Source organism: Salmo trutta, chromosome 23 (genome assembly GCF_901001165.1).
Source record: "Salmo trutta chromosome 23, fSalTru1.1, whole genome shotgun sequence".
NCBI lineage: Eukaryota > Metazoa > Chordata > Actinopteri > Salmoniformes > Salmonidae > Salmo > Salmo trutta.
The window spans coordinates 23,619,257-23,643,765 of NC_042979.1; the positions used below are offsets into that span (position 1 = coordinate 23,619,257).

Here is a 24,509-nt window from a genome sequence, read left to right on the forward strand (position 1 = left end):
GGTGTAAAAATGTCATAAGCGTCGTAGTGAGTGGACCAAAACGCAGCGGTATATGTATGCTCATCTTCTTTTATTGAAGAAAACAAAAACAAAAACACTTATACTAAACAAATGACAAAAACAGTCCTGTAATGTACACTGACAATACATGGAAACAACTACCCACAAAACCCATGGAAAAACACCTCTACTAAATAGGACCAATTAGAAGCTTCGAGGAACAGCTGCCTCCAATTGAAGGTCAACCCAAGAAACTTAAACATAGAAATAGACACACTAGAACAAACATATAAATATACCAACATAGAACATAAACCAAAAACCCTGAAACACATAAAACAAACACCCCCTGCCACGCCCTGACCAAACTACAATAACAAATAACCCCCTTTACTGGTCAGGACGTGACAAAAAGAACCCCGGCCAGTGCTGGTGAATAGAGGTAAGTGTGATAGTGTCATCTTTACTCTATGTAGAGTAGCACCCACACAACCACACCCATCATTATCATATTTCCCAGAATGCTCTATAGCAGGTTGATTTTTAGAATTGATTGTTTCAATATCTGTGTTTGATTGCACTGATGCTAAACAAAGATAAATAACATACATTTTTCTCAACTAATTGAATGTGTTAGTAGTTGGATTTATTGCACCCATAACAGAGATAGTTGTTCCAGTTTACATGGTTTAGGTATTCTCAATCATCTATCATTCCTATTCTGGCAGTCCTTTTAAATGAAGGTTGTAGGTGATTAAAAAAATCATATTTTGGGATATCCTACCTCTGGCTGGATTCCAATAGGAATTACACATTTCTTTATACACCAACATTATCTGACTTACAGGCCTGATGTGGCTTGTAAACCAGGTGTTAGGGTATAACTCTCAAAGAAAGGCCTTAGGATATACACTGAGTGGCTAGTTTATTAGGTATACCACCCATTCACGAAAAGGTTCAGTACTACAGACAGTGAGTCAACTGGCTGTGGCTTGCTATATAAAGCAGGCAGACAGTAGTGATGTTGATACCAGAGCTCCAAGGCATGGGTCAAAATCGCTAGGCAGCTAACTTCAAAGCAGTGTGCCGATGCATATTTCACTTAATCAGAAGTACGTCAACAATGACGTCCGAAGCTTCTTTTGATCGCATGCTTTTTAAAACATTAACCGCTACTTCAAATCAAATCAAATCAAATGTATTTATATAGCCCTTCGTATATCAGCTGAAATCTCAAAGTGCTGTACAGAAACCCAGCCTAAAACCCCAAACAACAAGCAATGCATGTGAAAGAGGCACGGTGGCTAGGAAAAACTCCCTAGGAAAAACTCCCTAGAAAGGCCAAAAACCTAGGAAGAAACCTAGAGAGGAACCAGGCTATGAGGGGTGGCCAGTCCTCTTCTGGCTGTGCCGGGTGGATATTATAACAGAACATGGTCAAGATGTTAAAATGTTCATAAATGACCAGCATGGTCAAATAATAATAATCATAGTAGTTGTCGAGGGTGCAACAAGCACGTCCGGTGAACAGGTCAGGGATCCGTAGCCGCAGGCAGAACAGTTGAAACTGGAGCAGCAGCATGGCCAGGTGGACTGGGGACAGCAAGGAGTCATCATGCCAGGTAGTCCCGAGGCATGGTCCTAGGGCTCAGGTCCTCCGAGAGAAAGAAAGAAAGAGAGAAAGAGAGAATTAGAGAGAGCATATTTAAATTCACACAGGACACCGGATAAGACAAGAGAATACTCCAGATGTAACAGACTGACCCTAGCCCCCCGACACATAAACTACTGCAGCATAAATACTGGAGGCTGAGACAGGAGGGATCAGAAGACACTGTGGCCCCATCCGATGATACCCCCGGACAGGGCCAAACAGGCAGGATATAACCCCACCCACTTTGCCAAAGCACAGCCCCCACACCACTAGAGGGATATCTACAACCACCAACTTACCGTCCGAAGACAAGGCCGAGTATAGCCCACAAAGATCTCCGCCACGGCACAACCCAAGGGGGGGGCGCCAACCCAGACCGGAAGACCTCGTCAGTGACTTAACCCATTCAAGTGACGCACCCCTCCCATGGACGGCATGGAAGAACACCAGTAAGTCAGTGACTCAGCCACTGTAATAGGGTTAGAGGCAGAGAATCCCAGTGGAAAGAGGGGAACCGGCAAGGCAGAGACAGCAAGGTCGGTTCGTTGCGCCAGCCTTTCCGTTCACCTTCACACTCCTGGGCCAGACTATACTTAATCATAGGACCTACTGAAGAGATAAGTCTTCAGTAAAGACTTAAAGGTTGAGACTGAGTCTGCGTCTCTCACATGGGTAGGCAGACCATTCCATAAAAATGGAGCTCTATAGGAGAAAGCCCTACCTCCAGCCGTTTGCATAGAAATTCAAGGGACAATTAGGAGGCCTGCGTCTTGTGACCGTAGCATACGTGTAGGTATGTACGGCAGGACCAAATCGGAAAGATAGGTAGGAGCAAGCCCATGTAATGCTTTGTAGGTTAGCAGTAAAACCTTGAAATCAGCCCTTGCCTTAACAGGAAGCCAGTGTAGGGAGACTAGCACTGGAGTAATATGATCAAATTTTTAGGTTCTAGTCAGGATTCTAGCAGCCGTATTTAGCACTAACTGAAGTTTGTTTAGTGCTTTATCCGGGTAGCCTGAAAGTAGAACATTGCAGAAGTCCAGCCTAGAAGTAACAAAAGCATGGATTAATTTTTCTGCGTCATTTTTGGACAGAAAGTTTCTGATTTTTGCAATGTTACGTAGATGGAAAAAAGCTGTCCTTGAAACAGTCTTGACATGTTCTTCAAAAGAGAGATCAGGGTCCAGAGTAACGCCAAGGTCCTTCACAGTTTTATTTGAGATGACTGTACAACCATCCAGATTAATTGTCAGATTCAACAGAAGATCTCTTTGTTTCTTGGGACCTAGAACAAGCATCTCTGTTTTGTCAGAGTTTAAAAGTAGAAAGTTTGCAGCCATCCACTTCCTTATGTCTGAAACACCGGCTTCTAGCGAAGGCAATTTTGGGGCTTCACCATGTTTCATTGAAATGTACAGCTGTGTGTTGTCCGCATAGCAGTGAAATTTAACATTATGTTTTCGAATGACATCCCTAAGAGGTAAAATATATAGTGAAAACAATAGTGGTCCTAAAACGGAACCTTGAGGAACACCGAAATTTACAATTGATTTGTCAGAGGACAAACCATTCACAGAGACAAACTGATATCTTTCCAAAAGATAAGATCTAAACCAGGCCAGAACTTGTCCATGTAGACCAATTTGGGTTTCCAATCTCTCCAAAAGAATGTGGTGATCGATGGTATCAAAAGCGGCACTAAGATCTAGGAGCACGAGGACAGATGCAGAGTCTCGGTCTGACGTCATTAAAAGGTCATTTACCACCTTCACAAGTGCAGTCTCAGTGCTATGATGGGGTCTAAAACCAGACTGAAGCGTTTCGTATACATTGATTGTCTTCAGGAAGGCAGTGAGTTGCTGTGCAACAGCTTTTTCAATTTTTTTTGAGAGGAATGGAAGATTCGATATAGGCCGATAGTTTTTTATAATTTCTGGGTCAAGATTCGGCTTTTTCAAGAGAGGCTTTATTACTGCCACTTTTAGTGAGCTTGGTACACATCCGGTGGATAGAGAGCCGTTTATTATGTTCAACATAGGAGGGCCAAGCACAGGAAGCAGCTCTTTCAGTAGTTTAGTTGGAATAGGGTCCAGAATGCAGCTGGAGGGTTTGGAGGCCATGATTATTTTCATCATTGTGTCAAGAGATATAGTACTAAAACACTTTAGTATCTCCCTTGATCCTAGGTCCTGGCAGAGTTGTGCAGACTCAGGACAATGAAGCTTTGGAGGAATACCCAGATTTAAAGAGGAGTCCGTAATTTGCTTTCTAATGATCATGATCTTTTCCTCAAAGAAGTTCATAAATTTATTACTGCTGAAGTGAAAGCCATCCTCCATTTGCGAATGCTGCTTTTTAGTTAGCTCTGCGACAGTATCAAAAAGAAATTTCGGATTGTTCTTATTTTCCTCAATTAAGTTGGAAAAATAGGATGATCGAGCAGCAGTGAGGGCTCTTCGATACTGCACGGTACTGTCTTTCCAAGCTAGTCGGAAGACTTCCAGTTTGGTGTGGCGCCATTTCCGTTCCAATTTTCTGGAAGCTTGCTTCAGAGCTCGTGTATTTTCTGTATACCAGGGAGCTAGTTTTAAGTACAGTTGGCACTGTACTTAAAATATAGTTAGGATTTTGTATAAAACATTCATCTGACCGGTAGCATAGCAGCAAGAGGAGGGCATTATGGAACATTCAGGGATGTGAAGGTATGAGGTCATATCCCTTTGAAGGCACACTCATTTGAAAATTGTTCTTTCTGCACTGTTGTTCAAATGATTTGTTTGATATAGTATACGCTTCTATCTTAAGCATCCTAAATAATGCCATAGATTCAGTTTTTGAAAAATAGTAAACTTGAAGGCAAAAAAAGGAAGCATGATGTAAGATGCGAACCTGGTATTTTATCAGATTATAGGCTACTAAACTACACTACAGGACTGTTTTGATTCTTCGGGCTAGGGGGCAGTATTCGGAAGTTTGGATGAATGAGGTGCCCAAAGTAAACTACCTGTTTCTCAGGCCCAGAAGCTAGGATATGCATATAATTGGTAGTATTGGATAGAAAACACTCCAAAGTTTCCAAAACTGTTAACACAATGTCTGTGAGTATAACAGAACTGATATAGTAGGTGAAAACCCGGGGAGAATCCATACGGGATTTTTTTGTTGTTGGCCTCACCACTAATTATAATGGCTGTCTATGGGAATATCTCCCAGATTGCAGTTCCTAGGGCTTCCAGTAGATGTCAACAGTCTTTAAAAGAGTTTCAGGCTTGTCTTTTGAAAAATGAGTTAGAATTTGTAGATTTTCTAAGTGGCTCCCATTTTGGCTGTAGTGTTTGTAGCGCGCTCCGGTGAGGGCGCACACTTCGTTATTTATCTCCGGTAATGAACATACTATTCTCCGTCTTAAATTTTATAGTTTATTTACATATTAGGGTACCTGAGGATTGATTAGAAACATTGTTTGACTTGTTTGGACGAAGTTTATTGGTAACTTTCGGGATTCATTTGTATGCATTTTGAACAAGGGAAACTGGTGGATTACTGAGTCAAGCGTGCCAACTAAACTGACCTTTTTGGGATATAAAGGACTTTATTGAACAAAAGGACCATTTGTTATGTAGCTGTGACCCTTGTGATTGCAACCAAATGAAGATCTTCAAAGGTAAGTGATTTATTTTATCGCTATTTCTGACTTTCGTGACACCTCTGGTTTGTTGGAAAATAAAAGTAATGTTTTTGTGTGCGGGGCGCTGTCCTCAGATAATTGCATGGTGTGCTTTTGCCGTAAAGCCTTTTTGAAATCTGACAAAGCGGCTGGATTAACAAGAAGTTAAGCTTTTAAACGATGTAAGACACTTGTATTTTCAGTCATGTTTAATATTACGAATTTTGTATTTTGAATTCGCGCTCTGCAATTTCACCAGATGTTGTCGAGGCCGGGCGCTAGCGGTACGCCTATCCCAAAGAGGCTAGCACAGACTGGAATATGTTCAGGGATTCATCCAATGGCATTGAGGAATACACCACCTCAGTCATCAGCTTCATCAATAAGTACATCGATGACGTCGTCCCCAGAGTGACTGTACGTACATATCCCAACCAGAAGCCATGGATTACAGGCAACATCCGCATTGAGCTAAAGGCTAGAGCTGCCACTTTCAAGGAGTGGGAGACTAATCCGGACACTTATAAGAAATCCCGCTATGCCCTCAGACGAACCATCAAACAAGCAAATCGTCAATTCCGGATTAACATTAAATCCTACTACCCCTGCCTCTGAGGCTTGTTGGATGTGGCAGGGCTTGAAAACTATTACGGATGACAAAGGGAAACCCAGACGCAAGCTGCCCAGTGTCGTGTCTTTGGCATCATTAAAGTGAAGACTGTTATTTTATCAAATCAATTCTCTGTAATTATTATTATGTGATTAAACTCATCATGTAAATGTAATTAACTAGGAAGTCAGGGCACAAAGGAAAATCTTCAGATTACAAAGTTATAATTTTCCTAATATAACCCTTCAGATATTTTTTATCAATTAGTCTTCTAATTAATAAATTATACTTTACATCACGTTAGTCTCAATCCAAACGTCGTAAGTTGTTGGTTATCTGCACGAACCCAGCCTTTACTATGAATCATCCATACACCAATTGTCTTAATCATTTATTTACTAACTAACTAAATAATCACAGAAATGCATAAACATACAAACTGTAGATATGGTTACAAGGAAATGATAGGGGCGGTTACCTAGTGGACAAAGATGATATGACGGCTTGGTGGACAAAGGGAAGTGGGTGTGGACTGAAAAGGCGGGAAAGAACAGGAGTCACTACACTGTTGATAATTATATCCATTGAAATGCTAATCCTTTGCACATGAACGCTCACTCGTTCGGGAATAATTGCAATCAATATATATTTACACCCAGTGTGTCGTCGTGATCTCAGAATCATCAGTCCTTCTGTTGGAGAGTTCATCCGAGTCTCTCTCTCTCTCTCTGCTTCCCTGAAGATCAAGTCTTTCGTGTTTAAAATGGATAATTCAGAGTACCATTCAGAAATGTTCTCATAGAATAGATGTTTCGGCGGTTGTCGGTCTTCGCATCCCAGGTTGACATAATTTCTAGCTGCAGACTAGTAATTAGTATCTAAGATTTCCTCTTATTCTGTAGGGATCGATAACCATTTCCAGCTGTGTTGCCAATGCTCCACGTGGTATGGTTAGGAATTCAATAACTATTCGCAATCACGGCTCACGCTGTGGGTTTGCTTAGTGTAAACTCAAACCTTTGCCCCCTCAGCTGACCGAGGTACGCGTGGTCTGAAGAGGATTTCCTCAGGAGGGGGTTTCATTCGTAACAGTAGAAAAGGGCTGGTCCATGATGCCTGATCATGTCTGTGCTCATGGGGGCGGGCCAATGACTTGGTTAAACGTTAAAGGGAATACAATTATCTTTCAATGAAGGTTTAACATCACCTTACATCATTTCACAAATGGTTTCATCTTTACTCATTCATTTTATACAAGAATTAGATGCAAACCTCATAATTGAGAAATCTACATATTCAGAGATATAGATACAGCTGAAGTCAGAAGTTTACATACTTTAGCCAAATACATTTAAACTCAGTTTTTCACAATTCCTGTCATTTAGTCATTGTAAAAATGTGTTAAGTCAGTTAGGATCACCACTTTATTTTAAGAATGTGAAATGTCAGAATAATAGTAGAGAGAATGATTTATTTCAGCTTTTATTTCTTTCATCACATTCCCAGTGGGTCAGAAGTTTACATACACTCAATTAGTATTTGGTAGCATTGCCTTTAAATTGTTTAACTTGGGTCAAACGTTTCACGTAGCCTTCCACAAGCTTCCCACAATAAGTTGGGTGAATTTTGGCCCATTTGTCCTGACAGAGCTGGTGTAATTGAGTCAGGTGTGTAGGCCTCCTTGCTCACACACGCTTTTTCAGTTCTGCCCACAAATTTTCTATGCGATTGAGGTCAGGGCTTTGTGATGGCCACTCCAATACCTTGACTTTGTTGTCCTTAAGCCATTTTGCCACAAATTCCCTCCAGCATCTTCACAAGGTCCTTTGCTGTTGTTCTGGGATTGATTTGCACTATTCGCACCAAAGTACATTGTCCATGGACCATTCCCACCTTCTCACAAGTGGACCTTTTGTATCAAATCCCCATTTTGGAGATTTAGGAGTTTGCCATGTGAAATCCTTTATTGTCTCTGTCTCTTTCTGCATGGCCAGGGGGAGAGAGTCTCCTCCAGGAATTTACGACCTGAGATAACAGAACCTGGGTGTAGGAGAGAGAGAGGGGGGGATGCCACGATCTATATCCAGAAAGGGCCACATCATGACACTAGTGACGCGAGCCTACCAGATGAGCTAAATGCCTTTTATGCTCGCTTCGAGACAAGCAACACTGAAGCATGCACGAGAGCACCAGCTGTTCTGCATGACTGTGTGATAACGCTCTTGGTAGCCAATGTGAACAAAACCTTTAAACAGGTCAACATTCACAAAGCCGCTGGGCCAGACGGATTACCAGGACGTGTACTCAAAGCATGCGCGGACCAGCTGTCAAGTGTCTTCACTGACATTTTCAACCTCTCCCTGACCGAGTTTGTAATACCTACATGTTTCAAGCAGACCACCATAGTCCCTGTGCTCAAGGAAGCAAAGGTAACCTGCCTAAATGATTACTGCCCCGTGGCACTCACGTCGATAGCCATGAAGTGCTTTGAAAGGCTGGTCATGGCTCACATCAACAGCAACATCCCGGACACCCTAGACCCACTCCAATTCGCATACCGCCCCAAAAGATCCACAGATGACACAATCTCAATCGCACTCCACACTGGCCTTTCTCACCTGGACAAAAGGAACACCTATGTGAGAATGCTGTTCATTGACTTCATTGTATCCATCAAATCTGAGTTGAGAGAATTAGTGTAAATCAAATATACCCGGTACAGTGATGTAGGCTATAGGAAATCTCATGACTTATCATTAGCTCATACAAGTTGTTAAGACAGTAAGAACCATTATATAATTTCTGAAGCCCTGTAAGTTGTTGTTATCATAGCCTCCAGGCAACCTCTAGAGAAATCTGGACCATACTCTTGAGCTGCCTATATGGACTGACTGACAATAATGCAGGTTCAGTCCAGCAGTCAGTCCTTATAGGCAGCTCAAGAATATGGTCCAGAGAGTTTGTGAGGTAGCTCTGGGAGCTCTTCAGAGCCGCAGCGATGGGAGGCATTGCCCCGTGGCTAGCCCACTGTGAACAGCACAGACAAAGATGAATGGCTGGGGCCAGGCTGAGCTTCCTTCTCTCAGTGTCACAGGATGACAAATGAAAGTGGCTCTCAGAGCATGGCCACCATACACATCACTCCGCAGGAGACTGGGATAAGTTACAGGCCAAGTGGATTTTTTTTTGGTCATTTAGCTGACGCTCTTATCCAGAGCAACTTACAGGAGCAATTAGGTTTATGTGCATTGCTCAAGGGCACATCAACATATTTTTTACCTAGTCAGCTCAGGGATTCGAACCAGCAACCTTTTGGGTACTGGCCCAACACTCTGAACCACTAGAGTACCTGTCCTCCAACCGGTATCTGCTCTCACAGACTAATGAAGGGGAGGCCACAGTCCTGACTCTTGCTACATCCTGCAGGGTTGAAATGGTAAAAAGGTATTGGTATTCTATGTGATCTCACTTTTTTATTTGACTATTTCCCACCTGCGCTGACTTAGGGATATGTGCTTTTTTATAGCATCACTTGTAATGACATCAACTCAGGACTCTAACACACATACGAACACACACAAATGCAAACACACGGTATATACTCAGGAGCAGGTTAATTAGGTACATTAACTGTCACCAAAATTGGAGTGGAAAAACATTGTCTGGTCCGATGAATCCCGGTTCCTATTGCGTCAAGCTGATGGCAGAGTCAGGATTTGGCATAAGCAGCATGAGTCCATGGCCCAAACCTGCCTGGTGTCTATGGTACAGGGTGGTGGCAGTGGTGTAATGGTGTGGGGAAAGTTGTCCTGGCACATGTTAGGTCCCTTGATACCAATTGAGCAACGTTTCAATGCCCTGAAGAATTCAATGTGTTCTGGAGGCAAAGGGGAGTCTGACCGGGTACCAGATGGGTATACCTAATAAACTGTAGACTGACTATGTCGGTAAAGCTTCTTTAAACAGGAACACATTCTTAAGACAAAAGTAAGCAGTCAAAATAACTGAGGGATTTAAACACATCTACCTGATCTGTATAATCTTTATCTTTGTAGTGATCTCTGCTGTCTGTTGAGGGGTCAGCACTATTAGGACCTGTGAAATATAATTATCTGAAAAGGCCACCCGAAGATGGATGCTTGGATGGAGAGGTCAGTCGTTGAGAATTTTAAACATCCGATGGCCCCAGGGCCCTAGGGAGCGTTACAGCTCACTCAGGATCTGGAGAAGGCGGCGGGGTGGGACCAGGATGCTGTGATGTATGAGTGTAATCTCCACTCTCTCTCTCTTTCGTCTTCTGGTTCAGAACATACACAGGGCCCCTGTGCCAAATGTACTGAAGCATTGACTCAATGAACCAAAGCAGTGAATCGCAGCAGTTCTTTCCACTCAATCAATAACTCTTTACTGTAACTAGCTACTGTATTGAACAATATTTGTATAAATGAAGGCTTGGAAATGTTTTTGCCATTTGGAGTCACTATGTAGAAATAATAATATTGATGCTTAGACAGTTGGCATCAGCAGTTGTCCTGATTAGGTTCGAACAGTGAGGCAGTATACACAATAAGTCTTCACTCGGCTTAGAAAAAAAAAGCAATCATGGCCAGGGCTGTGAGGGAGCACTTGCGTTTTGCTGGGACTGAAAATAGTGCTATTGGGGATAAAGATCACTGCTGCCATCCTGAGAATGTAAAGTGTAATACAGTAGAACACAGGCTGATCCCTCCAGTTTCACTTAGCTTTTAAAGAATGCACTATGGCGGAGTAAAAAATAACACCGAAATATATAAATCAGAATATTTATCTAGAATCAGATAGTCCATCTGTAACAGAAAGCTTACAAAACCAAAATAGTTCAACTCTGTTAACACATTTCACACGTAGTATGCTCTTTATAATATGGCGAGACATACTTCAAAAAAGTAGGATTACATTTTACCAATGTGTACTAATGATTCACAAAACAATGCATAAAACTATATAAATATACAGAAATAATGAAAACTTGCGGGGGCAAACTCTCAAACTTGAACTACTTCAAACTTACTCAGAACAAAACACAACTAAACTACGTCATCAATTGACATACTGTATACAGGCTCAACACTTTACTTCAAGCTTCTATCATAAGGCCTACATTATACTGCATAATAACAACATAACAGATGTCATAAACAGTTGTCAGCTGTCATGACTGTTTATGTCACCACTTTGTCATCATTATGAAGGCCTTAGGATAGAGGCTTGTAGCACAGTGCCACCTCTACATGCAGCGTCAGTAGGCTCTCCCAAAGTGCTTGTTGACTTTGGCCGTGGCGATGAAGACTACCAGATTGATGAGGAAGTACTGTCTCTGCTCTTCCAGCCACACAAGGTCCATCCTCACCTACAATAATAAAAGAACTCATACATTACTGTTATTGTAAAGAAAAAAAAATCAGATGTCCACTCACTAGTTGCTGCTCCCCATATGTGATCATTTACTTACATTAAAAGTTATGGGTGATAATGTAAAATGTAAATATATACAGTACAGATACAATGTTTCCACTGACATGGTCCTTGTCAAATAAACTAAGCCAACAAAAAACAAGTAGGCACAGCTCTGCTCAAAGGTAATCTATCCTCTGACGTGAGTCATGTGGGGTTGGTTTACCTTGCCTTCTGCATCCTGGTACTTGATCAGGAAGTGCTGACCCTCGTAGTCATTGGACGGCTCCTTATTGTTCAACGCCATAGACACGGGTGTGCTGACACACCAGAAGGGGTTCTGGTACTCATCCATCAGGGTCAGGCTCATCATGCAGCAGTTCTACACACACAGACACACAGACAGACACACAGACAGACAGACAGACAGACAGACAGACAGACAGACAGACAGACAGACAGACAGACAGACAGACAGACAGACAGACAGAGAGAGAGAAATAGAAGTAGAGAGAGACATAAACCATGTTTTCAAATCAAATCCATTTTTATTCGTCACATGCTTCCAAATAACAGGTGTAGCCTAACAGTGAAACGCTTACTTACGGGCCCTTTCTGTCAAGACAAAAAACAGCTGTGATGGAAACAGGAAGTTTCGAAACAATTTTATAAATGCAGACAGATAATTTGTTCGTTCAACATGGTGGGTAGGCTTGGGCCTACACGTACTGTATCTGTGAGCTGTTGACTAGAGCGCACATGCCAAGACCAGAGTAGGCATATTTATTATTTAATGCAACAGTTGACAACAATAACAACAAAAAACTTGTCTGCACTACGTCATCACACTCATTTTTATCCACAAGTCAGTTTGGTGGAAACCCCACTGCTGGGAAAATGCACATATTTTCTTTATGCAGATTTTACAATATTCGCATGAAAATCTGTTGCCAATATAATGGAAAGCTAGCGAGAGAGAGAAATAGAGAGATAAATAGAGAGAGAGAGAGCGCCAAAGTCTATATGTCAGCTGTTCTGTTATTACAATGACCCCATCATGTAGCGCTGGTGGTTCCAGTAAAGTGTAACCTAAACCAGTCGGAGTCAGTGTTCCCCTACAGTACCTCCACGGTGCCCTCTAGAGCCTCACACTTCCAGGGCAGGCTGATCCTGCCAGAGAGAGGGGTGTGCTGGGACAGGCTTCCCCTGTTGATGACATTCAGCTGGATGAAACCACCATGGACCTGACCTAGACAACCACAACACACAACCAAAGTCAACTACAGACTGCGGTATCGTACAGCGGCCCAACGTGGTTCTGAAAGAGAAACCTCCTGGGTACTGGTTTCATTACTTTTGCTACAGTAGAGTTGAGAGAAGTGGCCGGCCATGATCTGGGTCACAGTGTTGTGTAGTATAATGCGGAGCGTGTAGCCATGGAGGCCGGAGTCAGGGTCTGCGTCGTCGAAAGGAGGCTTGTTCTCTGGCATGGAATAGGGGCTGGGAATGAGAGAGAGAGAATGAATGACAATGATTTAGTTATTTAATTGAACATGCATGCAACATCCTTTTCTGCTGAAATATAAAAAACAGAATCCAGTCAAGCCAATTTGTTCATTCCTAGCCCGTTCCGGAGTCAGGGGCGCTGCATACCACATCGAGGTGCCCAGGAGACTCCTCTCCACCAGCCTGTGGTAGTGGAAGCTGGCCATCACAAAGGCAATGGACCACCGGCCCTGTGGATTGACACAGGGAAATCCCAAACATTAAACCATTTTTATCAGGAAACAAACTAACTCATCAGCACACTGTGGGTTAGCCCATACATTTTCTAATGATGTGATTTAGATGACATACCCTCCAGACGCCAATGACGATGCTTGGCGAAAAGAGTACCAGGGTGACTAGTTGGTCTCTACCGATGACCTGGCCACTCTTAGAGATGGTGTCCCTGTCAAACTTAGCCATCAGAGACCGCCAGCCAGGCCTGAGGGGAGAAGAGGGGAGCAGGCATTTCACTCAGAGGCAAGAAGAGACAAGCGAGAAAGAGAGACACTCACTTATTGATGTTAGGGGAGCTGAGAGCTTGTCTTTTGACACCATCTAGCTGTAAGGTAGAGAGCTGGTGGAAGGAGGGCCAGCGGCCGCTGCTCCAGCACACCGTCACGGACGAGTCAGAGAAGTAGGCACGGCTCTGCTCAAACGTCCCCTCCAACCCCCACTTGTCAGACACTGTGATCTCCCAGGTCACACGCTGGCTCCTGAGGCACGGGAGGGGAGAACAAAATGCATTAAAGTAACTATGTAAATATAGTTGCGGACAATTTAATTGACTCTGGCCCAGTGAGTAGGTTTTGACAATATTACAGTAGCATTAGAGCCTCTGTATGTGTGCACTTTATAAATGGTATGTTTTATACATGGGCCTGAACAACAGAGGCAGTACAACTTTAGCACTAACTGCAGAAACTGTCTAACCTGAGGATTCTTTCAGTCTGACTGGGCAAGCCTGTGAAAGGGTTGATGTCTTTCAACTCCTTCCTCCACTTGGTCTCATTGAAGCCAGCCATGGTCCTGAAGTACAGTCTTCTCCAGTAGCCCTCTGGTCTCTCCTGAACCACCACCGTACTCAGCTTATCCAGCACCTGGTGGAGGAAAACACCAATAATAATAATAATAATAATAATAATAATAATACAAAAAGTACTGTGCATGCAAGCACTTAACGCTCATAAAAAATGTCCCTGGTGTGATAAGTAAAAAGGAGTGTTATGAAATATGAATTGCACTGAACCTCGTCCAAACGCTTGGGCCTCCACTTCATACTGTGTCCATACTCTGCAGAATACATCTTGTGCCACATTCCACTGCAAGAAAATACTGTGGGTCAAAAATGATCATGTAAAACCAGAGGAGAGGAGAACAAAATGCATTAAAGTAACTATGTAAATATAGTTGCGGACAATTGAATTGACTCTGGCCCAGTGAGTAGGTTTTGACAATATTACAGTAGCATTGGAGCCTCTGTATGCTACTGAGGGAGGAAGAATAGCCTACAATGTGACCAGTACTTCACTCCTTACTTGTTGTGGGCCATCTCATAGAATCGCTTGTTGATGAAGCCGATGGAGAAGAGAGAGAGGGCATCCAGGTACGACAGGATCTTCAGAAGGATCTCCGGTGGCATCCTAATAAAACACCAATTAGACATGATTAAAACGTTTATTGGAATGCTTGATCTTTCCCATCTAGTGCAAACACAATCGAGTAATAAGATTGCAGGACATAGAACCAATAACATATGCAACCCTTTTATCAGTGTCAAGTGGGTTCCACAGCAACCCACTTTTACCTCTCTATGTGATTCGGAGTGCACTCAGCTGGCTTGCCAGCATGTCCAATAGACTTTGTAGGTACCCTTGGCAGTGGTACAACTGGCTGACAGGGTACAGTAGCCTTTGCCGCCTTCTTTTTCCTCTTCTTCTTTTGTGGCAGTGTTGGTGGTTCCACACTTGTAGTCGAGCATAGAGAAAGACAGAGATGCAACACAATTGTGCAGTCAACAAAAGTCAGTGGCAAGCTGAAGTTAGTCAGCTACAAACCAGCTTATTGGTGCTCAGTGCACACTATGCAACAGGAGTTGATGACATCCCACAACTCATACCTTTGAGTGCCCGGGGAAAATCCTGTAATTTTCTCGCAGAGTCTGCTATTCTCTTTGCCTGTCGGTCCTCGACCCTCTGTTGGAGGGGCATTCTTCAACAAACCCTCTCTGAAACTGCGGAAAAGTTGTCCGCGGCCAATAGCCATAGCTAGCTAGCTAGTTAGTTACCCACAACAGGAGAAGCTACAGATGCTGTCAAGTTTAAGTTGTGAGAAAGCTCTGTCTAACTAGGCACACTTTGCAAACCTGTAATGACACTATTGAAACAAACCCTCTGCCTTCAAGTCTGCAAAAGCACGCATAATTGCCATTTCTACGTTCTCCTAACACGTGAGTGTTTGTTATTGTTGTTATCAAATTGAAATGGTCCTTTTTCACGTTTGATAAGGTCTGCAAATGGTGAAGTAAAGATCACTGCTGCCATCCAGAGGATATAAAGTGTAATAGCACGGATTGAAGGAGATCCCTTCAGTAGGTCTTCCCTTTCATCTGTGGTAGCTAGGCTATGCTGCAAAATCCATATTCAGTTATGTTATTATTAGTAGTAGTTTTAATTCATGCAATATGGCTTAGAAATCATTTATCATTCAGGTCATTGAGATATAAAAGGGAAATCACGAACATGCCTAATGAGTCCACTGGTCCCACTCACACAGAAGTACCCTACGCCTTGACCTCTTTCTCCCTTCTCTCTCCAGATAAAATCCTGTTACTAGTGAGGTCTGGCTGCCCGACAAGCTGCCCGCTCGACCCCATTCCCTCCTCCCTTTTCCAGACCATCTCTGGAGACCTTCTCCCATTCCTCACTTCCCTTATCAACTCATCCCTGACCACTGGCTGCGTCGCTTCTGACTTTAATATGGCCAAAGTTTCTCCCCTCCTCAAGAAACCAACACTCAACCACTCTGATGTCAAAAACTACAAACCGGTATCCCTCCTTTCTTTTCATTCCAAAATACTTAAGCGTGCTGTCTCTGAGCAACTCTCTCGCATTCTCTCTCAGAACGATCGTCTTGACCCTAACCAGTCAGGCTTCAAGATGGGTCACTCAACTGAGACTGCTCTCCTCTGTGTCACGGAGGCTCTCCGCACTGTCATAGCTGACTCTCTCTCTTCTGTTCTCATCCTCCTAGATCTATCCGCCTTTGACACGTGAACCATCAGATCCTCCTCTCCACCCTCTCAGGGCTGTGTGTCTCAGGCTCTGCACACTCTTGGATTGCATCCTACCTGGCAGGACACTCCTACTAGGTGATGTGGGCAGGATCTGTATCTGCACCATATACTGTAACTACTGGTGTCCCCCAGGGCTCAGTTCTAGACCCTCTCCTCTTCTCACTATACACCAAGTCACTCAGCTCTGTCATATCCTCACATGGTCTCTCCTGTCATTGCTATGCGGATGACACTCAATCACTTTTCTCCTTCCCCCCTTCTGACACCCAGGTGGCGACACGCATTTCTGCGTGCCTGGCAGATATCTGTGCTTGGATGTTGGCTCTCCACCTCAAGCTCAACCTCGACAAGACAGAGCTGATCTTTCTCCACTTGGTGTTCAATCTTCCCAACTTCTCCCATGTCACCCCACTCCTCCACACACTCCACTGGCTTCCAGTCGAAGCTCAGATCCACTAAAAAACCACGGTACTTGCCTATGGAGCAGCCAGAGGAACTGCCCCTCCCTACCTTCAGGCTATGCTCAAACCTTATACCCCAACTCGAGTACTCCGTTCTGCCACCTCTGGTCTCTTGGCCCTCCCAACCCTGCTGGAGGGCAGCTTCCTCTCATCCCAGTCAAAGTGCCTCTTTGTCCTGGCACCCCAGTGGTGGAACCAGCTTCCCCCTGGAGCTAGGACAGCAGAGTCCCTGCCCATCTTCCGAAAACATCTGAAACCCTACCTCTTTAAACTAACACTCGCACATTACGTTTTCCCCATTACTAGCACTGACTTTGCTGATAGCTACTTTATTGACTGAGATATGTGGTTGTCCCACCTGGCTATCATTTACATTGACATTTTAGTCATTTAGCAGAGCGACTTACAGTAGTGAATGCATACATTTCATACAATTTCATACATTTCATACATTTTTTTTCCCTGTGCTGGCCCCCCGTGGGAATCAAACCCACAACCCTGGCGTTGCAAACACCATGCTCTACCAACTGAGCTACAGGGAAGGCTATTTTAAGATGAATGCACTAACTGTAAATCGCTCTGTATAAGAGCGTCTGCTAAATGACTAAAATGTAAATATACACCAAAGTAATCCAAACACAATATTCTACAAAATATCAAATTTATTTTTGATAAAAAAATGTATTTTTTTGCACATGCACACACACACCATAAATAATGATTTATATATTTGTTTTGTATCTTTGATTCACAGAGCAAGCACATAACCGCAGACTTAAACATCTTATCTTGAGGACACCATGGAGAATGCTTGCACTGTTTACAGTAAGAATAAATCTCAATGTACTAAAAAAGTCAGTCTGAAAATCAAGTATAAACATTTAGAAATGATCTATAAATGGAGGAAAGTACAAAAGAGCAACAGTATAGACACTAAACCCATTTACAAATAAAGGATTTGGTATTATGACTAACATCTTTTGACAAATGGATGCATAACATAATGCATAACGTTGGACAAATAATAAAATGTGTACTATATTGCCCGCTGAACATTTCGTACATTCCTTTTTGGCAATCCATCATTTGATTTTCTCTCTTTTTTAATAAACATAAAAGAACCCTGTAATCATTATACAGCAGGGTACTACGCTTGACTCAGATATCTTAACTGATGGGAATTAGAGGACCCTGTCAGAATAAAACACTGTCATTTTGAGTCATGGATTGGCATATTGTCCATTATGATTATGTCCATCAAACTGTGGCTGTACAGCAACGGAAGTGATGTTAAACTATTACAGAATACGATCATGGTTTATGAAAATGGGTTAATATAGGGTTCTGAAAGGTGTCAAAATACAGGACAATGTTTGTCTAAAGGCTATGACAGCCTCTCCAGTCAATGGATCAGCTGGATGCATCCTAGCACTCATTTATCTGTTGTAGGTACAGTATGTAGGTCATCCCTCCCTTTCCCTTGACTTCAAAAATAGGTTGTCACCAGGTCTATAAGAGTGTAAACAAGTAAACGGTGCAGAATCTTGAGCACACCTAGACATCTTTACTGAAATGGCTGAGTGGAGAAAATGGCCCTCTTCGACAGACAACAGAACTGAATATTAGTTAGCAGCACACCACTAAGATCACATGACTCAACTACTTGTCCTCTTTTAAAAAAAGGATGCACAGACATGAATGCACACTGAGCACACAAACTCACACACATAGCCTACACCCTCAACACATCCATACACACCGAGAACTACTTATTTTCCATTCATCAGACAAAACACACCTTTGTGCAATTGGAAGGCAAACACAGAAGGTTGTCTTTAACTAGGCGTTTCATGACAGTTGGACAGCAATATCAAACAAAGCTGCAGAGATGCACTAGGGGTTCTTGGCAAAGACTTGTGTAAGTCTAAAAACAACCTTGTTCAACCATAGAAAATGAGGAAAGTCATGCTAGAATTGCTTTCATAAAGGCCACTGAGATGGTTCAAATGTATTATCCAATGCAGCTCCTTCTCCTGTCTGTAATGCCCTGTGTCCAACTACCCTATAGACTTCTAGGTTCTGTGAGTGATTCAACCCTTTGTCACCATCCTGTCTGTGATATATTGCACTGAATAAAGCCTCTGTATTAGCAGCCAGCATTACTGACAGAATGCCATCAATAGTTGAGTTGTTGCTCCAGTGTTCCAGGAGTATGGTCTCTCTCCTAGTATCAACATCTCACTGTCACAACATTGATGTTTTTTGCCACGTCATGTCTGTTAGAGACCTTATAATTGCACAATCGCTATGGAAACCATCTGGAAATGTTAGATTTGTAACAAAAAAGAATAGACTACTCTGTTGTTACCCTGCTTGAAACAAATGCACACAAATGGTTTAGCAGCATCGTCCTGATCTCCATTTAATTAAAGATAACAGTGGAAATGAAAATCCATGTCATGAAAATCCTAGTTTGTACTCCTTTTTTCCCTCTACCTCAAATACATCACAGTTATACAGTATGTGTGAGCAAAGGTCTCATTGAATTTGGCACGAAGTACATGTAAGTATGTGTATTAATCATTAGAACATGTATCACTGAATATATTAGATTAGGCTCACATATATTGTCCTGTAATACATACACACATATGTTGCAATTGTAGTTGTGTGCGTACGATCAGCTGATTTGATTGCATGTGCTATATGTGATGTACAGTACTGGGCCCAGTATCTGTTCTGGGCTCAGCTGGGAACAGTTTATTTAACCGGAGAGAGTCTCTTGAGCAGTTTCTTCCCCTTGGAGAGCAGTCCTTTTTTCTTTTTGTTGTCTCGGAGGTCCCTGGGGCCCCTGGTGGGGCTGATGGGCCGCATGGTGCCTGGGGGACACACGGGACGCACCATGGGGGATGCTGCTCGGACAGGCGGGGCCGTGCTCTCTGTGGTATCCGTAGTTACCTGAAGAGAGATGCCATGGAGGGTGGTGGGGGTAGGGGCAGTGCATTACAAAGAAATCAGTAGTCCACTGTGGCCTACCCTTTCTCTGAGGTAGGGCTACAATAGTACACACAGTCTACAGTCAGCATTGTGTCCCTCAACACTTTATCACCCCACTGTCACCTGAGTAGCCCTATCCATATACACAGTAAAGCTATATATCCAATGGGACTTTAAAATACGTTGTGTTAAATAGAGTGAAGGGTTGGGTATGCCAAATATTTCTACAGTCGAATTACATTTCCAACAATATTTGAATTTGATGTTATGTGTGCTGACCTTGAGACTTCTCAGCATTAGCTGTCAATATAGACAAGTATGAAAACATAACTCTGTATAAAGTCCTAGGAAAAAGAGAACAGTGTCAATGCAGACCATTATACTTACTGTAGGTTTTCCACTAAATGTGTGTCAAATACCTATGTAACGTTTATCTTTCAAATAGGGCTGGTTTCCCGGACAAAGATTTAGCCTCAAACGCTTGCTCAATAAAAATTTGCCATTGGAATAGGTTTTTAGTTCAGGACTAGTGTCCGGGAAACAAGCCCATAATGTTTATAAAAGTGGTTCAGAATAAGGATGAAGTATTGCCTTTTGGGCTATTATTGAAATCATTCCTTAATACCTCCCTCTCCTTCTGTTGATGGGGACTGAAGACATTGGTGTCGCTGCTGAGGTTTCACACATACAAAACACTGAGGAGGAAGCCATCAAACATAGAGCACGACATCGCAACACCACAGATTCTGATAGGTCCATCGATCATGAGGGACACCAACAGTAATATACAACACTCAGGGACACAACTGTAGATACCATCCTTCTTGCCTAATGTACTGGACTGGCAACCGATCAAAGTATGGTATGCTATCATACAGTTAATCTAGGACCTTTAAAATGGTCTCTCAAAGATAAAGAGGAATAATTTTTGAATCAAATGGGGATTTGCAGCTCTCATTAGTAATGGTTTTTCAACAACTACAGATATAGGGAACTTTTAAGTTTGCAAAATAGAGCACTATCTCACAGATAATTAGTATTCCACTACTTTGCAGGCATTAAATCACTCCAATAAATTGTTACAAAAAATGTATTTGTAACAATTTTTCTAATTTATGCTGAAAATTAGCATTCTGGTTACACTAAAAAGTAAGAGGAAACACTTTCCTAATTACGCGGATTAGTATATAAAACTTTAATGTGCAAGCATGAATAACCATGTTGCTATAAACGTATGAATGTGTAAGAAGAATGTTTACTGGCTACAAATGAACCATTTAACATAAGTGTAATCACAATACCCAGCATTAGATCTGTCAGGCTGGTATCTCTAGTTGCTCACATACTGTACAAGGCAGACAGAGCCATTTATGACGTGAAATGAACAATCTTCTTCTGTTTGTATTTGCCAAGCAGGTGAGGAAAAAAAGTAAATCAGATGTGGTGACATTTCATTTTCAGTACAACCCACACACGACTATGAGAACAGAAAAGAAAAACAACAAGAATACGCACATGAACACAGGTCGCAAATGAAAATTATTGCTGCTTTTATTGTTCCATTGTACCATTACAGTATGGATGTATCACTGTGGCTGTTATTTCTTCTGGTTAGATTAAACATGGCATATCTATCAACTTTCATCAGGCCTGAAAAATATATATTTTTTGGAAGTGTGTGCAGTATACAAAAAGAAACAAAGCCTCTCCCAGGAAATACAGCAGTTGGGCCAAAGTCTACTATTATATAAAAGGTATCGAGTTTGTTTTTGAAAAAGGCATGCTTTGCTATATTACCAACCCTACAGTTTACTCAAATCCTTTCTGTCCATTTGGGTACAACTGGTAGAAATCAGGAAAGTTTCAGAGGTGTTCATAAAGCACTTATTAATAGACACAAGATCCAGAGTTGGGTTTGGTGTTTCGGTGCAAAGAGGTTACCCAATGATCCTTCTATATTCCTGTGTAGGAATGACTTTAGCCTATTTCAAATCTGCACTCTTATGTCACTGGTCTAATGAATATAACCCACCCCGTACGGGCACAGTTCAAGTGTTCAATCTCTCTGTCCACATCAGGCTTTGCTTCTTCCTTTCTAACTCTCAGAAAGGTTTGACTGCGTTTGTCCCTTTCGCCGGCCGGGGCTAAGGTTTGTATAGTCACCACTGTTACTGTCACACACGGACAACACACACACACACAGAACACAGACGGCAAGTGGAGGAAGCGAGGCGTAAATCAAGAGAGACGGAGGATGGATGGACAGAGGGACTAGCGCTGAGAGCGGCGATGTACCCTTTTAGCCTCGGCCCGGTTGGCATGCTCATCCTGGGCGTAGCGGGATGGAGTGTCCGTCAGGTACACCTCCACATCGTCAGGCACTTCTTCCAGAAAGTTGGAGGGGACGAGGCCACGGTGGCCATTGATTTCACCCTGCAGAGAGAGGAGAGGAGTGTGCAGTGGGGATGAGAACCATGGCTAGACCCATTGAACTCTGATGGTCAAACCTGAGGGAAAGAGCCCTCTCCTGGCCAAGAGGACATACTATGCGTATGATCAGGCTGTTGAGCCAATGGTATTTCTTAAAAATGCAGAACTAAAACATCTGACTTTTACAACCTTTGAATTGCCCTATATAATAATAATAATAATAATAATAATAATAATAATAATAATGCTACTAGTAACATCACGGTACCCAGAAAAGAGGCATACTCACATAGTAGAACCCGTCTTCATCAATCTCTCCAAATACAGCGAGGATGTCACCAGCACAGAAAGTCAACTCAGCCTATCAGGAAACAGAGACGTCATTAATACCCTTACAATGGCTGTCTATCTGGTTACATGTATGTACAGTGTGTGTGTGTGTCAATACCTCCACGTCCACGTTGGGGGAGCTCTCTCTGGGGTCATAATCATAGAGGGCCACCATCCTCCTGGTGGCCTGGTGCTGGCAGAGGCCTCGTCTGTCCTGCCCTGTGAGAGGAAACAAGAGGACACGCCAGGACAGGAGGTGATATAGTGGCAGATGTATATGTGGTGTCATAGAGAGATTTGTGTGCCCTGCCCAGTATGTTACCTAGAAAAATATGAAATGGGTACAGTCAAAATGGCTACCAGTCCACCCGTTATGGAATCATTGACTTGAATGAGGATGTCTGTTCTTGTCACGCCCTGACCTGAGAGAGAGGGTTTGTTTCTCTATGTGGTTAGGTCAGGGTGTGGGGTGGGCATTCTATGTTTTGTATTTCTTTGTGTTGGGCCGAGTATGGTTCCTAACCAGAGGCAAGCTGTCTATTGTTGTCTCTGATTAGGAACCATACTTAGGCAGCCTTTTTTCCACCTGTGTTTGTGGGATCTTATTTTTGTATTGCTTTGTGTGCCTACAGAACGTGACGGTCGTATTTCTTTGTTCATTACTTTTAGCGTGTTCTGAGTAAATAAATCACAAGATGAACATATTCCACGCTGCACCTTGGTCGACTCCTCTTTACGAACGTTACAGTTCTACTCCTTACAGTTCTGTGGTTACCTATTCCAACTTTATCCACTGGTGTGTTGAGTGGGAGGAAGCCCTGCTTGATGAGCTGGTCCATGGTCTCCTCATCCTCAGCCCTGATCTCTGACACCATGTTGCAGGGCAGGAGCCCCATCCTGCCTCCCCTGATCTCCCCTCGGTAGAAACCATCAGTGTCCTTATCACCATATACCTGGAAAGAGAGAGCGAGAGTGAATGAGCGAGCGAGAGAGAGAAAGCAAGGGAGAGTGAGAGGGGAGGGAGAGAGAGAAAAATGGAACAAGAGTGAATTGAAGCAAAACGAAACAAATGGCAGAAGGAAAAGTTTATTTTCAATGATGTTTCATATTGTACCTCATTGTTTTAAAACACAAGCACAATATATCTCCTCGTATGGCCTAGCCCTGTGTGTGACACCCACCCTGATGATCTGGCCCTCTTTAAAGGGCAGTTCCTCATCTGCTGCGTCCGGGTTGGGAGACATGGACAGGGGGTCGTAGTCAAACAGAGCCACAAAGATCCGGAATGATTCTTCAGGTTCTGACTCATCGTAGTTAGGAGGGGAGCGGCGTTCCCTGTCCCTGTATCCCTCTTAAACACGGGCGAGAAAGAGATCACATCCACCTGCATCTCAATATACAGTTGAAGTCGGAAGATTACATACACTTAGGTTGGAGTCATTAAAACTCGTTTTTCAACCACTCCACAAATTTCTTGTTAACAAACTATAGTTTTAGCAAGTCGGTTAGGACATCTACTTTGTGCATGACACAAGTAATTTTTCTAACAATTGTTAACAGACAGATTATTTCACTTATAACTAACTGTATCAGAATTCTAGTGGGTCAGAAGTTTACATACACTAAGTTGACTGTGCCTTTAAACAGCTTTGAAAATTCCAGAAAATGATTTGATGGCTTTAGAAGCTTCTGATAGGCTAATTGACATCATTTGAGTCAATTGGAGGTGCACCTGTGGATGTATTTCAAGACCTACCTTCAAACTCACTGCCTCCTTGCTTGACGTCATGGAAAAATCAAAAGAAATCACCAAGACCTCAGAAAAAAATGGTAGACCTCCACAAGTCTGGTTCATCCTTGGGAGCAATTTCCAAATGCCTGAAGGTACCACGTTCATCTGTACAAACAATAGTACACAAGTATAAACACTATGGGACCACGCAGCCATCATACCGCTCAGGAAGGAGACGCGTTCTGTCTCCTAGAGATGAATGTACTTTGGTGCGAAAAGTGCAAATCAATCCCAGAACAACAGCAAAGGACCTTGTGAAGATGCTGGAGGAAACAGGCACAAAAGTGTCTATATC

At 42.8% G+C, this 24,509-nt stretch overlaps 2 protein-coding genes across 2 annotated transcripts in view; both read right to left on the reverse strand.

Annotated features, from left to right (window-relative positions):
- Nucleotides 1-10,717: 10,717 nt before the first annotated feature.
- Nucleotides 10,718-15,420, reverse strand: LOC115159635 (F-box only protein 15). The gene is made up of 12 exons (XM_029709554.1): nt 15,029-15,420; nt 14,717-14,875; nt 14,448-14,552; nt 14,159-14,231; nt 13,843-14,009; nt 13,425-13,625; nt 13,222-13,351; nt 13,018-13,100; nt 12,719-12,864; nt 12,489-12,613; nt 11,591-11,746; nt 10,718-11,320 (listed from the first exon to the last, which is right to left on the reverse strand). Exons 1-12 carry the CDS (start codon nt 15,172-15,174, stop codon nt 11,210-11,212), a joined length of 1,602 nt encoding a protein of 533 aa, XP_029565414.1. The 5' UTR covers nt 15,175-15,420; the 3' UTR covers nt 10,718-11,209.
- Nucleotides 15,421-17,363: 1,943 nt separating this feature from the next.
- LOC115159636 (RIMS-binding protein 2) overlaps nt 17,364-24,509 on the reverse strand; it is a 74,240-nt gene continuing 67,094 nt past the window's right edge. The window contains exons 16-21 of the mRNA XM_029709555.1: nt 23,604-23,773; nt 23,198-23,375; nt 22,541-22,641; nt 22,382-22,453; nt 21,958-22,095; nt 17,364-19,623 (exon numbers count right to left, since the gene is read on the reverse strand). Coding sequence (XP_029565415.1) covers nt 19,426-19,623; nt 21,958-22,095; nt 22,382-22,453; nt 22,541-22,641; nt 23,198-23,375; nt 23,604-23,773 — 857 coding nt within the window. The 3' untranslated portion in view covers nt 17,364-19,425. The remainder of the gene's footprint in view (nt 19,624-21,957; nt 22,096-22,381; nt 22,454-22,540; nt 22,642-23,197; nt 23,376-23,603; nt 23,774-24,509) is intronic.

Coding starts and splice junctions, on each gene's coding strand:
- LOC115159635 (XM_029709554.1), bottom strand. CDS start 15,174: ATGGCTATTGGCCGCGGACAACTTTTCCGCAGTTTCAGAGAGGGTTTG. Junction 14,876..15,028: donor TTTTCCCCGGGCACTCAAAG/GTATGAGTTGTG, acceptor CTCGACTACAAG/TGTGGAACCACCAACACTGC. Junction 11,747..12,488: donor CTCTAGAGGGCACCGTGGAG/GTACTGTAGGGG, acceptor CTGTGTGTGTAG/AACTGCTGCATGATGAGCCT.